Below are 20415 nucleotides of genomic sequence, written 5' to 3' on the forward strand. Positions count from 1 at the left end.
ATAGTTCTAAACTAGCAGAGCAATTTTAGCCACTGCTGAAGGCTGGGAGATGCCCATAGAAAGATTCATAGGTGTAAATTTATGACTGGCAGTAGTAGCTGAAATAGCATGTGTCTGAAGCAGCCTTGGATGTTCTGAACCCAAAGTCCATTCATTCCTGCAGTATGCCTACAAAACAGACCCCAAACTAGTCCAGCCTAGAGCTACCAAAGGTGTTTTCCATTACAGTGGTACCTCGGGTTACATACGCTTCAGGTTACATACGCTTCAGGTTACAGACTCCGCTAACCCAGAAATAGTGCTTCAGGTTAAGAACTTTGCTTTAGGATGAGAACAGAAATCGGGCTCCGGCGGTGCAGCAGCAGCAGGAGGCCCCATTAGCTAAAGTGGTGCTTCAGGTTAAGAACAGTTTCAGGTTAAGAACGGACCTCCGGAACGAATTAAGTACTTAACCTGAGGTACCACTCTACCTTGGTGTCAATAGGTAGGGAAACAGTCACAAAGAAATAAATTGCAGGGTGGGAAGGGTGCAACTGTCTGCAACAGAAAATTCCAGAAGCATCACCTTGTGGTGATTTAAAACAAGACCTGTAGACATCAACAAAGAAATTGAATAACTGGATATTCTGCTGAGGTATCACCAGTTCCATGTTTATCTTCTCATGCATATAAAGCATGAGATTCCATTTTCTTATGAAGTTACATTTTCCCCAATCTTTGGACTTCAAAAGATGTCATATTGTTGACACCTTGGCCAATATAGGAAGTGGTTTCTGTTCTAGATACAGCTATAGAACTTTTTTCAATAAGGTACTCAAAAAGAAAAGAGACCAAAATAATCAGGGTGACGGATATGAAGAAAACATGCCCCATATATAGCAGTATAAAACAGCCATAACTTGCCGTCATGGAAAAGAATCAACTCTGAAAGGAAATCATTTCTCACTGGCAAATGGGATTTCTTTCAGCAAACTGACTTTTCACTTTTTTCGACAATGTGTCAACTTCTTTGATTATGGAGTCTGAAAATGATGTGGGGTTTTTTGTGTGTGCGTGGGGTTTTTTTTTAGATTACTATGTACTTTTCATATTGATGTTCAGGCTTAGTGCTCTTGTGGCCCAAGGTTACCAGAAAGAAAGTTCTTTCAAATCTAAGATCTATTATTTGGTTGCGGTGAGTTTGCTATCCATTTTATTAGTACGATTACTCATATTCAGTTCACGCTGGGAACCAAATTGTAGTTACAAATACAAGGCTAGATTTCATTTGATTAGATGCCTCAGTCTATGCATTGATGATGATAGAGTTCGTAGCCATATCGTTCAACCTGCTACCTTGCTATATTATGAGGCAAAATTTCCCATTCCTAAGAGATGCCTCCCAAGACTTTCATATGACAAAGAGTCATAAATACATGCTGTGACTAGTCCCACATCAATCTCTTTGCTTTGTCTCACTAAACACACACCCCACAAATCCTACCTCCTTGTTTCTTCTTCCACTCAATAATTGCTTCACCTTTACCACTTTGCTACCCTGCCCTCACTCCTTGTTGTGAAATGGTCTCTGTGTGATTAACAACCCAGCCATGTGAAATTCTAGTCTGTTTTCAAAATGAACTGCAGTTACTGCAATATCAGTGCCCTGTCATGACTGCTGGCTCATTTTGGAGGAAAGGTGGGGTATACATTTAATAAATAATAATCACGTGTCACATCAGTAAAATATTGTGGCCCTTGAAGTATGGATCTGTGCAATTGCAGCAGGCAATAACTACCATGACCATGCTCATATGTGGGACAGTGATACCACCCAAAGTCATTCTGGAGCTAAAGAAAAGGACAAAGGAACACTTCACCTAAATGCCGTTCTGGGTATCATAGCAGCTACAACTTCAAAACTCCATGCAGTTGAGGAACCATTATATAAAGAGTTGCATAGGCCAGCAAGTCTCACACAGAATACCATTTTAGCAACGTCGGCAGCAAGCCACTCTATGCAATGTGCACAGTGTACCTCTGCAGGCCTTTAAGATCAGGGCATTAATGCTACAAATTAATTTCCTTCCATTATGTGTCTCTTTTCAGAAATGCTGATAACTTAAAAGCACTCAGTGTGTAGCCAAATTCTTCTAATTCCTTCTGTTTTATTTTAGGTAATACTGCCAAGGTGTTCATTGAAGTACAGGATGAAAATGACCATGCTCCTGTCTTCACAAGAAAGCAATACATAGGAGGCGTGTCTGAAGATGCTAGAATGTTTGCTTCTGTGATGAAAGTGAAGGTGAGAATTAAACAAGCACATGGCTGAGGTCCAGAGTCCTGTATCTTGGATGTCTAAATATTATATGTTCATTTGGATGTCCTCAAAAGATGCAACTATGTAAAGCAAATCCACCTGCCTATTCTAACACTTAGCTTCGAGTCTATCAGAATGCGAAGATGCCATTTGGTATGTATACAAATATTTTGTTATTTATGGGTTTTAAGGTTTGCTTGTGAAAAGAAATTTCAGAACTGATTCAATATATAATTATATAATTTCTTATAGTTCCACATAGAAGCACTTGCCCTGGTGTCTTTCGTGGCAGCAGTGAGATAGGAACCAGAGGCATGGCAAAGAGTTTGAACAGCTGTCCCTAGTCTAGGAGCTTTTCTTTCCACCATCTTGTGATCCCTGAAGGAAAAGCACTTTTCAGATACCAATACTGAATCATAAAATTAAAATTAAAATAAGGCTTTAATCCAAGCATCCATACTTGCATGTTAACACCATCAAAATCAGTAAGAGTTGCTTCAGAGAAGATGGCATGGATCTCAAGAACCATGAATGCAGTTAATTTCATGGAAAGGGATTTTCTTATCCCTGACTCCCCTCCTTCTCCCTCTACAGCCATCTTTACCCTTGAAAAGCCTCTCCAGAGAGTTGAGAATATTACAGGGGATATTGCGGAAGCGGGTGGGTGCGAATTGGTCCTTTCCACTAAGGCTGTTATCTAAAAATATTTTTTGACTATTTTCCTATACCTACAAAAGCATAAAATTGCCCTAAAATCAGATTCACTACTTGATGTTTGTATACATTTTAAAAACTTGTATACCAGGGTGTTGCATTTGAAGGGAGTAGGGGGAAAGATAATGGGGAAAGTCCCATATAAGCAAGTATGTTTATGAAGAGATTACATGTGACTAGAATACACTTATGTGTGTCCTTTTCTATCTTCCTAATCTTGCATTTTGTGCAGTCAACATGGGGAACAATCTAAATTGCTGACAGGTTTGTTGAAAAGTGTCCATGGATGCCTGGCCTACCAAGAATTCTCTTATTTGGACCTGATTTAGGGAGCTAGAAATCTAATGGAGAATGACAGCAGTTTATTAAAGAGGCCCATTATTTTCCCTCAAGGTAGTTCTTCATGTTAACTCAGAGGTATTATGGTTAGGTTAAGATTTAGAGGAGGGGAAGAAGTAAGCTCTCATCATTCATCTTTTCTCACTGTCTCTGACAGTAGCAGCAGGAGACAGGAGGCCTATTGGGAGAAAATCTACATCCAGGAAAGCAAACCCTGAAAGCAGAAAGGCTAAGCAGGAATCATTATAGCTTAAGAAGTGGGCAGAGGATATTAGGAGTACTTGATTATCCATAAATGTGCTATAGAAATGTACAATCACTGGATTGACTATAGCACTGGGAAACAATTTTTAACTTTTTTAATGTTGTCTAGATTTCCACAACTGATTTAGGGTATTTTTGCACTGCTGAATCAGGAAATGGCATCCGTTTCTCTCCATCAGGTCAGGTTTACTGTAAACTGAATGGTGGGCATTGATAAAGGTAAGTACACGTAAATTGCATGTTGCTTCACCATTATTCAAACTTCAGGGCTTGAACTTCTGTTTCTTGGAACTCCTGGAATGCTCAGTGGCAGGGAGGTCTCTCTTCAGAGTCCAACAGTAGTCAGCCATCATGACTGCGTCCCAGCGACCCTGATGCCTGGTCTCCATCTCTTTCATGTCCTGATGGAATCTCTCCCCCTGCTCGTCACTCATTGAACCCAGGTTCTCAGGAAACCGGTCCATATGTGAAAATAGGTAGTGCATCTTGACGCTCATGTTGCAGCCCAGGTTTCTGAAAGCAGTCAGCATGTTGTTGACAAGTTCTGCGTAGTTTCTGGCCTTATTGTTGCCAAGAAAGTTCCTCACTACCAGAACAAATGCCTTCCACGCTTCCAGTTCCACTTTGTTCATTGAGTTTCCGAACTCTGGATCTCTGATGAGCTGATGGATCTGAGGACCGTCGAAGATGCCAGCTTTCAACTTCTCCATGGTCAATCCTGGAAAAGCCTGGCACAAGTAAGTGTAGCAGTCACCATCCTTGTCCAGAGCCTTGGTGAACTGCTTGATTAAGCCGAGCTTGATGTGCAGCAGTGGGAAGAGTATTCTGTCTCTGTCCACCAGAGGGTCGTTGATGACGTTCCTTTTTTTGCAAGGCACCAATTCCTCCCGCACAGGCCAGTCCTTCTTCGTGTAATGCTGAGTACAGTCCCTACTATCCCACATGCACAGAAAACATGGGTACTTGGTGAAGCCAGACTGTTGTCCCAACAAAAAGTTCACCATCTTCAGGTCAACACAAATAAACCACTTATGCTGATCATAACCAATTTTCTCCAGCACATACTTCACCACTTCATAGTTCTCCTTCAGTGTACTCGAGTGAGCCAGGGGTATAGAGGCAAACTGGTTGCTGTTGTATAGCAGAACACATTTCAGTGATTGCTTGCTGCTGTCAATGAACAATCTCCAATCTTTGGGTTCGTACTGTGGCACTCTAAGCTTGAGCAGAAGCTGCACAATATCTGCACTGTACACCAAGTCCTTCTCTTCCGAGAAAAAACGGAGGTACTCTTGATGCCTGTTGCGGAAGAAGCTGATGCGAGCACTGTCAGGAGGGTTTTTTCCTTCAATCTGGATGCCAACAGTTCGGCAGAGTCCTTTGACAAGCTGAGGTTGCGAACTAGATCATTCAACTCCTTTTGGGAAAATGGATGTGGAGCATCATCTTCAAGAACCACTTCTTCTTCTTCGTGTCCTTCAACACTGGAGGCATCTTCGTCACTAAAGTCAGGAAGTTCTCCGAAGATAGGCACTGGAATTTCATCACAATGAGCTACAGGACAACGTGCTGATTGAAGATCAGGATACTTCATGGGTCGGCTGCCCCATTAACTTAGTTTTGATCCCCCCAACTTTATGCTTTGCCACACCAATTTATGGAAGATTTCGAGGTTTTATGACTTCAAACTGATCCCTTTTCGACATAATCACCCAGAACTATCAGACCTGAATACTTCTTGTCATTAAAATAATCATTTCCAATCAAAACAATTATTCGACATGGCATTTTACCCCCACCAACTTCTTCTAAAATGCTCCACACAAGCGTACATGTGAACAAAAACATAAAAAAGACATGTGGCCATAGCTCAAAAACTTGACCTGATTGAGCAAAACCAATGTGATTTTTGGATTCAGCGCATCAGATTCATCCTAAATCAACTAAAAAAACACAGACAACAAACTTGTTGTTGACCAGTGTAGTCAGAAGAATAAAAGTGCTCGTATCACAGAGAATTAAACTACTGTTGTAATTTCTATTTACAGCCAGTCTGTAGTTATAATTAGTTGCCATAAAGAAACCCATCAGTTCCGTCCTCTTGCTCACCAATGTAAAAAGAATGAAGGCATTTCTTATCCACAGAAATGTGTTCCATTAACAAGAGATGGTTGAGCCAAATTTGGCTGAATTCGATTGCAGCCCTATACATGATTCAGTTCAGTGGAACTTACATCTGAGTAGACATGCATAGCATTGCACTATTTATTAGTAAAAGCCCAGCTATCATCTCATACGTCACAAATGTGGGCATCTTACTATAGTGGGTTTTGTTTCTTTGTTTTATTTTAGATTTATGACTGCTTCTTTCTGTATCTAACTGTCACCCAACTTTCTTTTTAACCCTAAAATAATGACATTGATTATGACCACGTCATGCCTCTGATGTTGGCCACTGTATCATCTACAGCTTTATACCATTTAATACCAGTTGCTGAGTACCACAAGTGAGGAGAGCACTATTACACACAGGTCCTACTTGTGGGATACCCATAGGCATTTAGTTGGCCATTGTGAGTACAAAATGCTGGATTAGATGAGCCTCTTATGTTCTGTCTAATTTTTGACCTCTTACATCTGACCTTCCACATTTTGCCTTATAGACTTTTACAGAATTTAGCACTCTAATCCTAAATTTGTTTACTAAAGGAATAAACCCTTCTGAGCTCAGTAAGACTCACTTTTCAATAACCATTCTTAAAATTGCAAGTAAATAATCCAAAATATAGGTTGACTTTATTCCATCCCAGAAGCCATTATAGTAAAAAGAGAGAGAGAGAGAGAGAGATTTTGACTCAACCATTGAAACAGCAATCACAAAACAACCTTAACTGTACATATATTCCATGTTTATACAAAAAAATCATCATACACATCCATTATGTAGGGAAAAGAAGATCAATTTACTTGATCTATGAAGTGCATTTTCCAAGTTGATTGACTTTTACCCCTTCCAAACAGTAAGTCTTTTAGAATGAATGTAAATGAAAGTTGTATCTGTACCTTTTCCAAAGAATTGTCTCTCTAGATAGGCAGCAAGAAAGTACAGAACAACTAAATCTTCAGGATACATAAAATCATGAAATGAATAACAACCCTGCAGTTTATTTCTCCTTCACTATTGCATAACATTACAAGGCAGCAAATGAAAAGAAAACAAAAAGTACCTATAAAATACCCTGCCATGTTTATGTGTCTAGACATAAGTTAAGTTTTATGTAACTAGACTACAAAAATAGTGTTCTCAGAAATGGAAAAGGGCACTTCTGGCTTAAAATTTCTTTAAAGTTCTACATTGTAATTTAGGATTCTGAAGTTCATAATTGTCCTCATTAAATTGGAGAAAGCAGTATGCTTAAAATCAAGTCAAGCCTTCTCAACCAATGTCACTTTGACCCTGAAGTTTAAAAATTGCATTAATACCAGTATCAAAGAAATTCATTGCATACTTATAGTTAGTTTGGAAGATGCTTGCATTTGAATGTAAAAGCAAGTCATGCCATTGTAAATTTAACAGCAAAGATCATTAAATGTGCACTCTTTAAAATAAGATGTAAGGGGAAAGGTACTTGATCTTTTAATGCGCAAGAGGGATGCTCCAAAACTTTGCTGACGTACGGATGTTTCCTTCTTACTGCTATTACTAGGAGTTTCTCAGCAGTAAAACAGCAGGTCATTGACAATGATAAATCTAAGCAAAAAAACGAATACAACCAATTAGGAAATATAGGCATTGCCACAAATTTGTGGGGAGTTTTAACTCTTCCAAAGCTTGCATATAGTCCATTCTGAATAGAGCTGTTAACCCTCAGTTGGGATATATATTCATTTAGGAAAAAGAAATGATAAAATACAGTTAGTCTAGAAGTGCCTTCTGTTGAATTTCTGCAGATGAATTTTATTTAATTGATGAAAGTTAGATCACAAATCTTGAAGTAATTATTTGTACTGATTAAGATTTGCCTTCCATAATTATTATTTTTTAAATCATACTCCACAACAGGTAAAACATCTCTGCATTCAAACATAGAAACATAGCAAGTAAAAGTATTCACAGATACGGCAATCATCACTAGTATTTTATCAGGGTAACGGAGGCACAGGAGCCACTTTTACAGTATTGTTGGCCTGGGAAATGAGACTCGGTGTAGCACTGGATATTCAGATCTGTAGGAATTTAGCATACTGAGTTAAATGCCTGTTTCCAAAATGCCTGTCTCTTGTTGCATGGCTATTTTACTTCAAGTTAAAAAGTTGCAAGAACTTCTTTATTCTTGCAGTAGGCAGTATTATGATGAATGCACAAGGGAGATCTGCTGAGTAAGAAGGTATCATTTTTACATTGTCTGTTTTCTAGTAGATTTGTACTTTGGAGACTCACGAAAGTATATAAAAAAAAAGCCAAACAGAGATCAAGAAACCCAGAATTAAAGGGGACTGGGAAGGAACAATACAGAGCGAGGTGACACACTGAAGAAGTAAAACCATTAATAATGAAGGGTGGTATGAAAGACAAATGGAGGCTGTAGCTGCCTTACCTGAGAAAAGGAATGAGGGTGCATTGTGTGATTCATGACCCTTGCTGGGAATTTTAGGGGCAAAAGATGGATTGGGTTTAAGAAAAATGTCCAGTATATAGAGTGGCAACTGGCAAAAAAAAAAAAAAAAGCAGGGGGAAAAGAATGCTTGGAGACAAAAAATATTCTGGAAGAAATTGTAGCAGCTTGGAACAAAAGCAGCTGAGCATGTGGGACAAGTATCCAGCAAGTGATAGAATTCCTATGCAGACAAGCCAAAGCTCAAACAGGACACAGCAGTAGAGAGTATTGCCATTGGTAAAAGACAAAAGGTCAGGTTTCTGCCAGCCATGAATTAGTCAACCTGGACACTTCTTACTGCCTTCCTGAAAAGCCCCAAGTCACCAGACCAGATATCATCAGCTCTACAGTTCCAGCTTGCAAACCCAAATTCCAGAGGGGAAATCACCAAGACACAAGGCTCCTCCAAACCACCTTTCTGTTGAGCATCTATGATTATTTGTCCTCATGATGCTTTTCAGATAAAGGTAAAGGGACCCCTGACCATTAGGTCCAGTCGTGGCCGACTCTGGGGTTGCAGCGCTCATCTCGCTTTATTGGCTGAGGGAGTCGGCGTACAGCTTCCGGGTCATGTGGCCAGCATGACTAAGCCGCTTCTGGTGAACCAGAGCAGCACACAGAAATGCTGTTTACTTTCCTGCCGGAGCAGTACCTATTTATCTACTTGCACTTTGATGTGCTTTCAAACTGCTAGATTGGCAGGAGCAGGGACCGAGCAACAGGAGCTCACCTCATCATGGGGATTCGAACCGTTAACCTTCTGATCAGCAAGTCCTAGGCTCTGTGGTTTAACCCACAGCGCCACCCGTGTCCCTGCTTTTCAGGTAGTCATATGCAATTCTGCTTTCAAGGGGAGGAAGAGAAAACTGTGTTGCAAACGAAGCTACAATATTGGAAACAGCCCTGAATTCTGAATAAACACACTTAAAAATGTCCAGTAAGTCATTGAATAAAAAGTTCCGAATCAATTTCTTGCATTTTTCTTTTGTATTTAGTTACCCCTCTATCACTCAACTTGGAGTAAAAAGTTTGGGCCTTATTTGTATGGAAGGCATTTCAAGTTTTAAAGTGTGTAATTTATACAAAGTTAAACAGACAAGCTCTTTAGGCTTGTGCACACTTCAAGTCAGTATAAACAATTTTCACTATAATTAGTGTCACTTTAATCGTCCTGGATGATTTAGTTATTGTAGTTATTAAGTTTTCGGGTAGCAATTTATGTGCATCATATCAAATGTGCCACAGCTGCATGCTTGTAAATTGATCTTCACGTGCCACAGATGTGTGTGTGTCTGTTTTGTCACAAATTCATGAAAAATGACTTCAGTCTGATGAGCAATAATCTAAGTAGAAATTAATCCCTGAAGTTTTTAATTCTAAAAATTGTTATATAGCCTTAATGTCTGTGCAATAATTGTAGGCTCCTATTTGTCACATATAAATATAATAAGGAACCAGAAATACAGCTCTTTGTATGGCATTATTTAATCTCTCCAGCTAAATATTATTTGAACTAAGCAAAGAAACAAAAATCATCAACAAGTGCAATTAAATTAAAATGGAACAAAAATAAAACAGGGGGGTTGTTATGTTTGAATATAAAATGAAAGTAGATTTGTTATGTCCTTGCTGTGTCTTTTAGTGGCACAGATTTGACCACAGGTCTAATACTAATAATTCAGTTTATTTTTTGATAAAGAAATCAAAGGGAAGAAGTGAAAACAATGCCTTAGGAAAATGTTCTTTGTACAAAATAAAAATAAAAATGGGAAGGCTCATAGGAGCCAACTCCTGGGGGCTGTGGGGGCTGGGCTCCCCCTAAGTTGACGGACATTTCCACTCAAATAGTGTGTGTGCACTGCGTCATGTGATCACTTATGTGGGGCGGGGCTTACCTGGGCCCCCACAATATTTTATTCAAGTTGGCACCCCTTGGAAGGCTACAGAAACTACCTTGTTCAAAATTCTTAAAATAATTTCACAAGCAGTATAAATAGTTGTGAAATATATTTTGCCTTCGTAATCTGAATCTGAAATTATCAGTAATTATTGGGGAGGGGGTGAATTTGTAAGAAACTCTGCAGGCAGTTGTCTTCTTCATCACAAGCAATATTATGGCTTCTTGGATATCATAAAGGTATTGGAGACCCCATACCCCTCAGAGAGGTACAGTTTCCAGAGTGGTTAAACAATCAATCCCTCTTCCTAGAGAACTCTGAGAATTGTAACTCTCCCATGGGGGAATATAATATCTTGATCAGGAGAGAGAGAGGGGAACATTTTCCGGCCAGAAGGCCAGAGCTTAATCTCCCCACCCCTGGCAGGCCAAACCTGAGTGTGAGGATTGGAAGCACGGTGCTGGGGCTGTTTGAAAGCCCTTTTGCAAACAGCTCTGCAATCCAGAGGTTCAAAGCGCAGATTTTAGCATTAGTTTCAAATGGAAACTGTTTGCCAGTCCTGGAGCAAAGCATACTCCCAGCACCCATCAGCACCTTGCTTCAGCAAAGAAAAAATTGGGATGTCACCTTAAGCTCCTGATAGCTCCTTTGAAGTCCTGTTGTTGCCTGCCTCATGCCTGGTATCCTGTGTAATGGCAAGAGTAGGACCCATGGGTGTGACTTACCCAGATACAGACTTGCAGGCCAAGTGGGGAGGCCTAGTGGCCAGGGTGCCCCACCCTGATATTGAGATAGAGATTTGCTATAAAAAGTCAGTCATCAACAGAACAAGTTGCTTTAGAATTGTATCTTTTCTTGACAACCTTTGTTATAATTCTATTTCTTTAGAAATTTCACATTAGAACAGCTGTTCCTTTTTTTACTATCATTCTAAGGCCAAATGTTACACCATGCATTTTTGTAGTGAATAAGTAAATTAAATATAAACCAGCAATAATTGCAGCTATTAATCTATGGGACTTGAAGCCTGAGATTTACCTAATATGATATGATTTTAGTGCTTTGCATATCAATTGTGTTTTCACATACCTTTTGTTTCCCTCCACATTATTTAGTCCTATCTCTTCACTCTTCTCAACGCCTTAAAGAGAATAATTAACACATGTTATCTTGTGGGTGATTAATTAAAGGAGTGAGCTTTCAGTTCAATACTGTTGTCATGTTGCTTCACTGCTTTCCTGAGTGTTAACATCTGGTTATAACATGGCATACTGGCATTGTTTAATTTTTGCCCAGTTTTTTTATATATCATTTCTCCTGACCTCACAAGGCATAACGGGAAACCAAAATATGTTCTTTATATTATTCCGTTATTACTTCGAAAAAAGGCATTAGTTTTCTCAAACCTAGGGCTGCCATATTTCAAAAAGGGAAAATCTGGACACAAAAGTTATCAAGGTGTTGGGTTTGGGTTTTTTGCAAAAGCTCAACAACAAAAATTGAAGTTTTTAAGCCAAGTCCAGATTTCCCTGGACATTAAAGAGATTTCCACCCAGGGGCGCTGTTTCCAGTGGATGGCAGCCCTAGTCAAACCGTATCCCTGGCAACTCTAAGGTTCCAATTTGAGACTCATCAGTAGCCTTGGGTTCATCTTATGTCCTTGCACAGGTGAGGAGCAGGCCTGATTGTACTAGGTTTGTGGTGGTAGCTTGCAAGTAGTGGTGTGTGGACAGTGGTTCAGCTGTGTCATTGCCAGGGAAGGCCACGCCCCAGGAGCCAGTCAGTGGCACCGGTGGGCTCAAAAGGCAGGGAGCACACCAGAGGGATAAATGGGTTTCCTTCTGCACCATAATTCTGATTCCGGGGCTTTGGGATTGCTGTCACCAGTCTCCCCACTCACCCTCGCTATATTAGATGGTTTTAATTATTGTTATGGACAGGTGTTGCCCATATGTATTACACACACACACACACACACACACAGATGGAAAGTAAGCCATGGGACTAGCTGTCCATGAAAATGCAAAAGTGTACAGTTTCCCCAGTTTGGTATAATAAGCAAATCACAGCAGAGGAATGGGTAGCAGGGCATAGATGTGACCAAATGTAGTCACGTGTATTTCCATTTTGTTATAATTTGGAGTGAAAGTAGCAGTGGCTGAACAAAAAGGCAGTATTGTTTTAAAAGAGAGGAATTCCAGGGTATAGTAGAAATACCGCATTTTGAACTTTGAGCTAGGCTTCTAAGACACTTTTAAGAAGCTATAGCTTCATGAAATTCTTTCTGATTTTGCAATAAAAATGATATCAAAAAGTTAAGGGGTGATACAGTTTGTCTATGTCATTTAGTAATGCATTGCACAATTTTGCTTTTATTGAGTCTGTGAGAACTACTGTACTGACCCATCACCTTACCTTCTCTGTGGACTCAGCAAAATGTTGCTCAGGGCCTGAAGACTGCTGAAAATTTATCATTTTATTAGCAGTGACGGTCATCAGTTGCTAACCATTTCTTTTTCTCCTTTTAAGAAAGCAAGCTTGAGTCAAACTAGCTACTTAAAGAAAGGAGGGGGACGGATAAACTCTCATCAGTCCTTTTGTGCATTGCAGCCTTCCTCACAGGGTCATTCTTAATTTTAGTTCTAATATACTGAAGGGGCTCATAAAACGAATAGGCTTTCCTAGTCAACATTAGCTCCACTAAAGCAGATGGCAAATTCAGATGTTTCCAATCACAGTTTCCGGCAAAATATAATAGCTTTTAAAACAAGATCACTTTTCTCCCTGCAGGAACTGACAGCTTGATGTATATTTTCAGTTTTAAAAGCTACATCTGCTGTCCCAATATTTTTTTTTTATAATATTTATTAAATATTAGTTTAACAATACAATACATAGATAGTAACACAGTCTTTTCCAGTATCCACATTTCACATTCATCTTTGGACTTCCTCACGACCCTTGTTCCTGCTTTCTAAACTCATAAATTTTACCAGCAAATTATTAACTTAATTTGATTCATATAATATAAATTTCCAATATTTAATGTCTCAAATTTTGGGATTTAACATACTCTTATTGAAGCTTAATCATAAAATATTACTTATCCACAATTTATCTTTTCATCTTCCAATTAAATTTAAATTTATGTTCTTTATAACTAGTTTGTTGGAGCCATGTTTTTGCTAATCTTACATCTTTCTTAACATTCATACAATTTGCAATATTTTTGTAGATAGTCCTTGAATTTCTTCCAATCCTCCTCCACCAGTTCTTCTCCCAGGTCTCGGATTCTGCCAGTCATCTCGGCCAGTTCCATATAGTCTATCAGTTGCATCTGCCATTCTTCCAGTGTGGGTAATTCTTGAGTTTTCCAACTTTTAGCGATGAGTATCCTTGCTGCTGTTGTAGCATACATAAAAAAGGTTCGATCCTTCTTTTGCACACTCTGACCAACAATGCCCAAGAGAAAGGCCTCTGGTTTCTTAAGGAAGGTATACTTAAATACCTTTTTCAGTTCATTATAGATCATTTCCCAGAAAACCTTCACTCTAGGGCAAGTCCACCAGAGGTGAAAGAATGTTCCTTCAGCTTCTTTACACTTCCAACATTTATTATCAGACACATGGTATATCTTTGCAAGCTTGACTGGAGTCATGTACCACCTGTATATCATTTTCATAATGTTTTCTTTCAAGGCATTACATGCCGTAAATCTCAGACCTGTGGTCCATAACTTTTCCCAGTCAGCAAACATGATGTTATACCCTATGTCCTGTGCCCATTTTATCATGGCTGATTTGACCGTTTCATCCTGTGTATTCCATTTTAACAGCAAGTTATACATTCTTGAAAGTATCTTAGAGCTGGGTTCTAGCAGTTCTGTTTCTAACTTTGATTTTTCCACCTGGAATCCTATCTTTTTATCCGACTTAAAAACTTCTTTAATCTGAGCATAATGTAGCCAATCTTGCACTTTATCTTTTATTTTCTCCATACTCTGCAACCTCCAGTTATCTCGATCTTTTTCTATTATTTCCCAATATTTCGGCCATTTGGCCTCCATATTGAGTTTTTTCAGGGCCTTGTCCCAGTATTTTTAACACTTTGACATTAGTGCCTTGTCTCACACATATAGTTGTGCGTAAATTTGTTCCCACATTTAGATGTTCTTTATACTCTTCTTTTTGCCTTGCTTTGACCCCAGTTAAAATACCACTTGTTTCCATCATTGTATTGTGACTATCTTGGTTGTCCTGATAGGTGGTTTTCCGGCTATACATTCCTGATAACTTCTTCTTCTTTTGAGTAATCTTATTGATCCACTAGGATAACTCATCTACAAGTGTATGTCCTCCAAGAGCAAAAACTAAACACATCCTTATAAGCTTCCATGCTAATACAGTATAGGTATTTTACAATAAGTGTCTGGATGGTATTTACTACTTTCAAATTCTGAGTTCCACATGCTCACCTTGTTTCAACGCTGCTGAGATTAGGTTTCTCCCACCCCTGCATTATAAAGAGAACATTGGAACCTGCTGTATTTACAGGTTGAAAATAAGAGTAGTATTGGAGACGTGTTTTGTGTTCTTGGATGTTTGCTTCACTGAGACATGATTCAGGCAGCCACATAAAGGTTTCTGGCCATGTAGGATTGGGTAATGGCAACATGGGGCCCTAAAACATCAGTGGCTTAAAGCCCAAGTACATAGAGGCATTTCCACATTATCATATGTTTTATGTGCATTTATATTAGGGGTGCGCATGTCCAACATTCAAGAGACTGCGATCTACTCCCACTATAAAGAAACTGGCAGTGATCTAGCTTTTTGGGGAGGGGGGAAGGGGTCAGGATCCTGCAGTCGACCGTGATCGACCAAGGACCCCCCCCCCCCAAGATCGACCTGTAGATCGCGATCAAACTGTTGGACATCCTAGAACTATAAAATTCAGTTCAGACCCCAATTTGGCACATCAGAAAACAGTCCAAAGCACTTGGGAGGTTGCCCAGTTCAACTTGAGGTCTAAGTCCTGATCTACTTTGGCAAAGCAAGCAAGCAAACAAGGCTTTGTCTCCCCTCTTCACCCACTGCAATTTACTATTGGGACATCTTTAAAAAGCTATAACTTTTCTCCCTTTTGGTAGAAGTAGATGAATGTTGCAGGCATACTAGCCCCTCAGGAACAGATGAAGCCTGCCAAATAAGTCCAGGGGTATTACAGTGGATACATTGGAAGTTATTGTGTGTGTTTTTAAATGAAATGTCTATAACTTCCCCCTTCCAGCAGAATTGCATAAAATTTGTAGGCATAGTAGTCCTTCCTTGTAAGATGAAGCCTGCCAAATTTCGAAAGTATAGCTGCTTTGTTTTTCTGACAAGGGCAGCATTCACAGTTTTGTGGCTGATGATTCTTTCCTAATCTAGTGTTTTGTGGGCAATTGGCCCTTCTCCCAGCCATGCTGTTTAATATACCTTAGTCTTTCCCTTATACAAAGGCTAGCATCGCTAGGTTCACTTTTATCAGACACTTGTCTGTAGTTGGGGAGAGGGGTCATATGGCTATGGGACGTTGACATTTTTAAACACAAACCAAGCCAATACCTATGTAACCTTCCCAATTCCTAAGCATGGCTGAAGAAGTGGGCCACAGGATCACATGCTCCTCTCCTCTGGCCTCTTCCCTTTCTGACATAAATTCACCTCACCCTCTCCCTTGCCACTGAAAACTTTGGATATCAGTTCCCACCTTAGCCATGCCTAATACTTATCAGGATTTGAAATTAACCAATAAAAAAGATGGGGATCATTTCATCAGCACTAGCCCCCCTTTGTTAGCCTACACATGGTGTTGTTTGTTTCAGTTGACAACCCACACAGCCTGGTTGCACATATGGATTAGTTTTACAACAGTCTGTATTTTAGAAGATGCATCGCAGGGCAAAAAACAGCAGAAACAGAAGCACATTCCATCTATGCTTCAGTCCACTGCCACTTCTCTTTCATCTTGACAATTCGGTGATTAGGTCCTGATTGATTGCATGTCTATGCAAACAGTGTTAGTAGATCGGTTTTCATTATTTGGAACACTTGGTTAAAGATGCCATATCTTCAAGAGATAATTGCCGATGAATTGAGTTAATCTAATGACAGTGGCTGCAATCCAGAATGTTCCATTAGGCCATTTGTCAGCACTTCTGCACATGTGGTAAATGGGCACACTCCCCCCTCCACCCCAGTTGAAACTCTTCACGCTGTGTCAAAGGCTGTTCCTGAAGTTCATCCAAGTTTTGCAAGCAGTTTATTGAATGATGCGGAGGCTGTAAAGTTATCAAACATGCTTTAAAATGTCTGAATCGTTTTTTTAAAGCAGCTGGCCACTAAAGGTTGATGGAAGGCATACCTTGGGAGGAGGGAGTTCCGACCTGGGGTGTCACTAACTGAAAAAGCCATCTCCTTTGTCATAAGAAACGTCACCTGTGATAGAGGTGGTGCTTCAGAAAGGTCATTGGTAAATGATTATTTGTATGTGGCAGGCTGATCTGGGAGATTTTCCTTCAACTAATATGCTAGATGGGACTGATGGGACTTGTAGTCCAAATCTTGAAGGTCCTAGGTTGGTGAAAGCTGATTTATATTCTAGTTAGTGTACAAATCAGAATCTGAAATCCTGATTTGATACTGGTTTCTTCTTGCTAGCTAGAGTTCAAACAAACCACAGTTCCCAGAGTTTAGATATAGTGGAGAAATATTGTTTGTTTGAGACTAGAAGTGGAAGCTTCCGATTTATTCTTCTCAACTACAAAAGAAGAGGAGAGAGGAGGCTTACCAGAGCTCATTCGCCTAATGAGAGATCATGGGCTGTACACAGCACCCCTGATCCACCCTATGGCTATAATCCAATGGTCTTCAATCAGGCTAGTCCACCCTGGGACAACCCAAGGACCATCCAGCCCTCCACAGATACAGTTCCAAATTAATTTGGTGATGGGGCTAATGCTTAATTAAGGTTTTTTTTAAAAAAAAAAAACAAGTAAAGATACAACTGGCAGTGGGCCAGAGAAAGGAGACATGTCTCCTCCCCATTATAGGAAGAGGGGAATCAATTCTGCAGGGTGTTCCATTACAAGGGGCTTCTTTCCCACCCCCACCCCCTTCTCACCCAAGCATTTCCCTTCATAGATGTGAACAGGAAGCCTATGATGAAGCTTTAGAAGGATTTGGTATTTTAAGCACCTTTAAAACATGCCTCAGTTTCGCTATAAATTTGCACCCGAAAAATAATGCCGCTCCTTATTTTGACAGTTGAGGTGAAGTCTGACGCAGAGGACATATAATATTTCTCAACATTCATTCATAAAAGAATTGTGAAAACATCTGCGTATTTATGTCTGCCACATAAACAAAAGAAAATATATAATGCTATTAAGATCAACTGTAGTCCTTTCTCTTTTCTGACAGGCATATCACTACCCTAGAGGCATAATGTATCTTCCCTTAATGAAGTGACAAAAATATTTACCTTCAGGACAAATTATAGGGATAACAAGCACCCTTCCCTTGTGTTAAAAAGGACTTGTGCTTGTTATGTCATTGGCTGAGCTTAGGGTTGCTCTGGTGGTCCCGAAACAGATAAAATTTATTTATTTATTTATTTATTTATTTATTTATTTATTTATTTATTACTAAAGTTTAAAGATGTATTAGAAAACACATGAGAAAAACAAATTGCAGACAAGACACATGATCATTTTTTTAAAATAAATTGATTCTTTATTTGTGTTCAATATTTCTTCTACTATAGTGGAAAGTAGTCTTCATGTCAATCCTTTAAACAATTTTGAAACAAATGTTTCGAACAGATTTTAAATCGGTATATGGTTTTAATTGTACCAGTGTTTAATTATTTTCACATAATCCCCCCCCCCCCATTTTTAGTGGTTCTTGTTTTTATCTGTAAGCTGCCTTGGGTCCTGTCAGGGGGAAAGTGGGGTAATCATCATCATCATCATCATCATCATCATCATCATCTAGCTTGCTAACATTAATACACAATTCATTTCCCCCTCATAATGATAGCGTATGCAGTAAAAACATCAAACCTGTTTGTTTCCTTAATAGTGGTTTACCAAAACTTTTCTTTAAAAATCTGTGTGAGTCAAATGGATGCTCTAGCCAAAACTTTTTATATCCTATTAATTTAAATGGGAGGGATTTAAGTGCACTGAACAAAATACTCCACTGAATATTAAGCAGACCCATTGAAAGGAATGGACCGAAATTAATCAGGGCCGTTAATTTTCAATGACTCTACCCTGAGTTCATTGAAAATGGCCCCAAAATTATTCTGCTTTCCCCCACATCCTTGATGCTACTTTTGTGAGTCTGAATGAGAGTCGGGGAACCTCAGGCCTTAGAAGTGTGATGATGCCTTTTTTTTTTGCCTGCATGGAAGATGAAGTGTGTATTTGTGTGCCTGAAATATAACCTACTACTCACATCCATTGTTCTGTCCACTTTTTCCTCTGGCCCCAACCACCACTGAAGTGCATTCTCCAGAAGGTTGTCCACAAGGGAATGCAGCTCTTGGGCTGGCTGAAACAGGTTCTCCACCCCTAGCCTAAATTTTTCTGGAAGCCATGAAGCTACTAAAAATTAAATTCTGATATTAAAAATGCAGAAAGCAGTCAAACTGATTATCATAATGCCCATGAGATTAGTTTCTGTATTGATTACAGAGGCCGCAGGGATTCTCAGTATACATAATTGTCTCAGTAATTTCTCTTCCTTCTTTCTCCCCCTTCTTTTTTGAACCTATCAGGCAAATGATAAAGATACGGGCAACTACAGTGCTATGCAGTACAGACTCATCATCCCTCCAATCAAGGATGGCAAGGAAGGTTTTGTGATCGAACCTTATACGGGGCTGATCAAAACTGCTATGCTCTTCAAAAACATGCGGCGATCGTATTTCAAGTTTCAGGTCATTGCTACAGACAACTATGGAAAGGGGCTGAGCAATAAATCAGATGTACTTGTAAGTATGCATTTGGGGGCTTATTCTTGCTGCAAAGTTTATTGTAGACGATGTTGTGCTACAGGCATCCACCCTCCTTGGAGTTTTTTTGTTATTCTGATTGCATATGATGAGGATACAGTAGCTGGTGTTGTCAGGCCTTCCTAAGTAGCCCATCAGTGGGTCTTTAAATCTCCTGTTCCTGTTGCCTGCCTGGGACTGAAGGGGACTGACTTCCACAAATCTGCTTATCAGGTTGCCAAAGACTAGTGCCCTAGTGAATCCTATGTACAACACCCACTAGCATATTAGTTCCCTGTCCAAAGTTTGTTTGCGAGTTGCGGAGGATTGCATTCAACTTTGAAACATTTGACCTGAGGCCCTTCTCTCCCTGTTTCCCCAATTCTCTGTAAAGCATTGAGAAGTCTTGGGCAGTCTAGTAGGGTCTCTGTCCTCAAGCGCAGAGGAAACATGTGCCCAGTCACTTCTTTCAACTTTCAAAGACAACTCGCCAACATTACCCACAAGGGGTTAGAGCAGAAGCAAGAATCATAGAGTGTGAAGGTCACTGCTTTGTGGTAGTTTCATTGTGCATCCAGCCATGTCAAAAGGGAGCAACTGAGTCATGCAAAGATGTCATTTCACTCATCTTCATTCCACTCACTGGCAAGCTGGATCCAGCCTTGAGATTTTGAAGCTGATATTTCACTGTCTGAGATGTGTCCAAGGATGAAGTTGGTGGCACAAAGTACTATGTTGGTCAGACTCAAATTGCAGCACTCAGAGGAAGCACTCAAGGAGGAAGGGGAGCGTAGCCCCTGCTACTTAGTTCAGAACTATTTTGCATCAAATAATCTCATATCACTTGGGCTTTCTGGCAGGCAGAAGCTCCTCTTGTTTTCTCCAAAGCTTCCACTTCTGCCAAAGAACATGAGATAACCAGCTTCCTCCCACACCAAGCTTTCTGCATCCCTATTCAGGAATATGAAAAGGTGTAGTGGCTGTTGGGAAACACCAAGACCATCACCTCTCCCCCAGTGCAGCGCCGTCCGGGATGATTCATCACTCTTGTGTCCCATCGTGCTGATGTGACCCATATCCAAGTACATGAGTACACAACACTAGCAGAGTCCAAACAGTAGCTGAGCCTTGAGGTGTGACATCTAAGCCTGATTTATTATGTACAAAATCAAACATAACAGAACAAAGAAAACATGGCTCCCCT

The 20415-nt window shown here is 39.8% G+C and overlaps 1 protein-coding gene across 19 annotated transcripts in view; it reads left to right on the forward strand.

Annotated features, from left to right (window-relative positions):
• PCDH15 (protocadherin related 15) overlaps positions 1 to 20415 on the forward strand; it is a 647566-nt gene that overhangs the window by 570189 nt on the left and 56962 nt on the right. For all 19 annotated transcript variants that reach the window (XM_079976223.1, XM_079976213.1, XM_079976221.1 and 16 more), the window contains 2 exons: positions 2157 to 2284; positions 18996 to 19211. In XM_079976223.1, coding sequence (XP_079832349.1) covers positions 2157 to 2284; positions 18996 to 19211 — 344 coding nt within the window. The remainder of the gene's footprint in view (positions 1 to 2156; positions 2285 to 18995; positions 19212 to 20415) is intronic.

This window comes from Podarcis cretensis, assembly GCF_951804945.1.
Source record: "Podarcis cretensis genome assembly, chromosome: 5".
NCBI classification, from domain to species: domain Eukaryota; kingdom Metazoa; phylum Chordata; class Lepidosauria; order Squamata; family Lacertidae; genus Podarcis; species Podarcis cretensis.